Genomic DNA, 3,208 nt, shown 5'->3' on the forward strand with positions numbered 1-3,208 from the left:
AATTTTAAAAATTCCTCTCACCCCTCTAATAACCACGAAAAAGCTCAGGTAAACTTTCCTTGGTTACATGCCTGTGGCGTGCTGCCTCTAGCGAAGTTCGCCGGGCATACCTGCAATTCACCTGTATTTCGCATGTATTCGTATGTATCTTAAAAGATATCACACTTTCGGTGTAAGGGATTTCATCAATATATACTTTATTTCAATATTATATATGCTAATGATATTTATTATTATTTCTGATTCACAATAAAAAATATATACACTTATTTTATGTAATTCGGGAATAGATGAAACAGGATGTTGAATTGTCGAGGTAAATAATAAAAAAGCGAGCTCCATGACATAACTGAAATATGCTGATCTTTAACAAATTTGGCAGAATCGCTATAAGATTGGCAGTACTGCTTCCAATCAGTCCAAAAGAGCAAATTCAAATTTGCTTTAGATTAAAACTTTTTTTATTATTCACGGCCATTAAACAATTTGCTTTCAGCCTCCCTGCTATTGGAGCAGTTGTATCGGACGATAATCCGAGTCGATGCGCCAGGAAATTTTTCATTGTTGTTTCGTGATTCGTCAGCCGTTTGCATTACAACTGTTTCTTCAGCTTGGTTTGAGCCACGGCTCGAATTGGATAATCTAGGCGGTTGACGAAGTGGACGGGTGCTGCCGGTTCTTGAATTTAGCATAAAACTTGCATTCGTTACTGTGCTTCGGTGCTGCAATGTAGAACCGTCTCTGAAACATATTTGTATAATCATATCAATTTGTATACGAATTCCCACTGTACCCTTATACCCCCTCCCATCACCTGTCGCTAAAAAATATTATTTCATATAGCACATACACACTATCTATTCTTCTATAAATTCACCAGTTGTGCTCATCCGTAATAGCACGGAACGTCCTGGAAGGTCCTGTGGGCACCTTGGGAACGTTCCACTGAAACGGTCCAACCACGTCCGAGGAATTTGTAAGATGTCTTCCCATTTGAAACGTTCCAAAGGGTTGGACATTTTATATTTTACCAAAAAACTACCCCCTATGCAGCCAACACTATGGCGGGCCGACGAATCGTTTCACTGGCCTCGACATTAATTAAAATCATCTTTATACGGGCGCATTATTTTCAATTTAATTTGCTTATATTTGTGCAAAAAACTTTAACCCCCAAAAAATATACCTATGCGACAAATGCAATGGCGGGTCCAGAGAAACGTTTTGCTAGCCCCGACATTATCCAAAATCAACTTTATATGGGTATATTGTTTTCACCATATTTTGTTCAAAGTTTTTTAATAAACTTCAGCCCATAAAAACCATCCCCTGTGAGGTGAACGATGTAGCAAGACCAGCGAAATATTTCGCCCGTCCCGACATTTTTCTTTATCAACTTAATTTGGGCGCCTTATTTTCTTCCTAACTTATTCACATTTGTGTAAAGAACTTCAAACACAAAAAACTTCCCCCCAATGCGGAAAACACCATGACAGGCGAAATATTTCGCCAGCCTCGCCATGTCGGTTTCCGAGTAGGGAATAATTTTTAGGGGTTGAAGTTTGTTGCAAAAATTTAAACAAATTAGGACGAAAAAAATATACCCATATAAAGTTGATTTTGGTTAATATAAGTACCAGCGAAACTTTTCGCTGGCCCCGCCAGTACTTTTTCGAAAAATCAGGTACCAACGGTATTGCAAAAATTGTAATTTTGCTTGAACAAATTTAAACAAATTCTGAACTAAATATTCGGCCCAAAAAAGTTAAATTTTCGTGGGTGGTAGGGCCAGCGAAATGATTATCTAGGAATGTTTCGTAAATGCTTTTTAAATTGTTAAGCAACTCACAAAACATAATTGTTCCAGAACAACAAGTATAACTGGGGCTAAGTATAGTTTCTATCAAAACTAATTTGTTCTTTTCTGGTATTTTATGTCGAAACTGAATAATGAAATCCTATATGCTTCAACTTGGAATTCATACGTGTAACTAACCAACTTGTGGGATTTTAGAATATAAAAAAAGAACAGGATATCGGATGTATATCCTTAGAACAGTTATTTTAAACAATGCTTTGTAATCTATTATACTCGTTTTTAATTTAATTGAATAAATTTGTATAATGTATAACTTTTCGAATTTCACTGAATTTTAATAATTTTGCTCGTACCTGTAATGGTTACGCTGATATCGTCTTTGGGGCCATAGATGAAATGCTCCGTAGATTAATGGATTCACCAAACTGTTACTCATACCGAAGAAGAAGATTCCTGTCTGCATGTCTTCACTCAACTGAAAAAAATATTCTCATTTTTAAGATATTACGATACTTTTGGTGAATTCCTCCTCATGAAATTAAAAACTTCAAAAGAACTCTTAGAAAATAGCAATCTCTCAATAAGTTCTCACACTGACTTGTATTACGGAATTTTCCGTAACATTAACCGTGAATGAGCTGGAAATTGCGTGATGGAAAATTATTCATTGATGTTATACAGCTCAATTATTGCTGGTAAATTTTTTAAAAGTCTGCTTTTTCGCCAATTTTAATTAATAAATTATGAAATTGAAATACAATTTTTTAAACTCTTCTTAATTCTTATTCCATAAAATTACAGAAGTTCTTTTAAATTGATCCTGTTATTAAATATGACATTTTTTAAAAAGAATTTTAATTGAAGTGAATTGTACTTATTATTTTTTTCTCTTTCCTTATTTCCTTACTACGAAAGAGTACATTTAATTTATGAAACTCATATTCTGATTTACTAAAGTTTTAAGGAAGTGTTTCTAAAGTAAATTCTAACAAAAGACGTATTTTTATCTTTTACGTACAAGGTGCGAAGGAGTGTGGCTCGTAAAGTTGGATCAATTTTACGCTGAAAGGATTCTTAACCTATTTGCAATGTACTAGCCGTTAAGTTTATTATATTTATCTAAGCTAAAAGCTTTTTCATGTAATGCTCCGAATAGATTGTCATATTTTAATTATTAAACTCTTGTCAGTTTTTCTAGCTAGAAGAACTTAACTGCACGATCTACTGAAAGAGATACGTAGCCCTGCTGAAAGTGAAGGAAAACAATGATAGAAATTGTCGAAGAGAAAAAGGTAGTTTCTCTCTTTCTGCTGCAAACTGCATACACATTACACCTAGAAAATGCTTTTTATATAATTTTTATCTGCTGTATTATTTTTCCAGCCCTAA

General features: G+C 34.2%; 1 protein-coding gene across 5 annotated transcripts in view; it reads right to left on the reverse strand.

Annotated features, from left to right (window-relative positions):
* Positions 1-260: 260 nt before the first annotated feature.
* The window catches only part of LOC117175525 (gonadotropin-releasing hormone receptor), a 355,246-nt gene continuing 352,298 nt past the window's right edge, over positions 261-3,208 (reverse strand). For all 5 annotated transcript variants that reach the window (XM_033365255.1, XM_033365236.1, XM_033365233.1 and 2 more), the window contains 2 exons: positions 2,173-2,294; positions 261-741 (listed from right to left, as the gene is read on the reverse strand). In XM_033365255.1, coding sequence (XP_033221146.1) covers positions 465-741; positions 2,173-2,294 — 399 coding nt within the window. In that variant the 3' untranslated portion in view covers positions 261-464. The remainder of the gene's footprint in view (positions 742-2,172; positions 2,295-3,208) is intronic.

Source organism: Belonocnema kinseyi, chromosome 1 (assembly GCF_010883055.1).
Source record: "Belonocnema kinseyi isolate 2016_QV_RU_SX_M_011 chromosome 1, B_treatae_v1, whole genome shotgun sequence".
NCBI lineage: Eukaryota > Metazoa > Arthropoda > Insecta > Hymenoptera > Cynipidae > Belonocnema > Belonocnema kinseyi.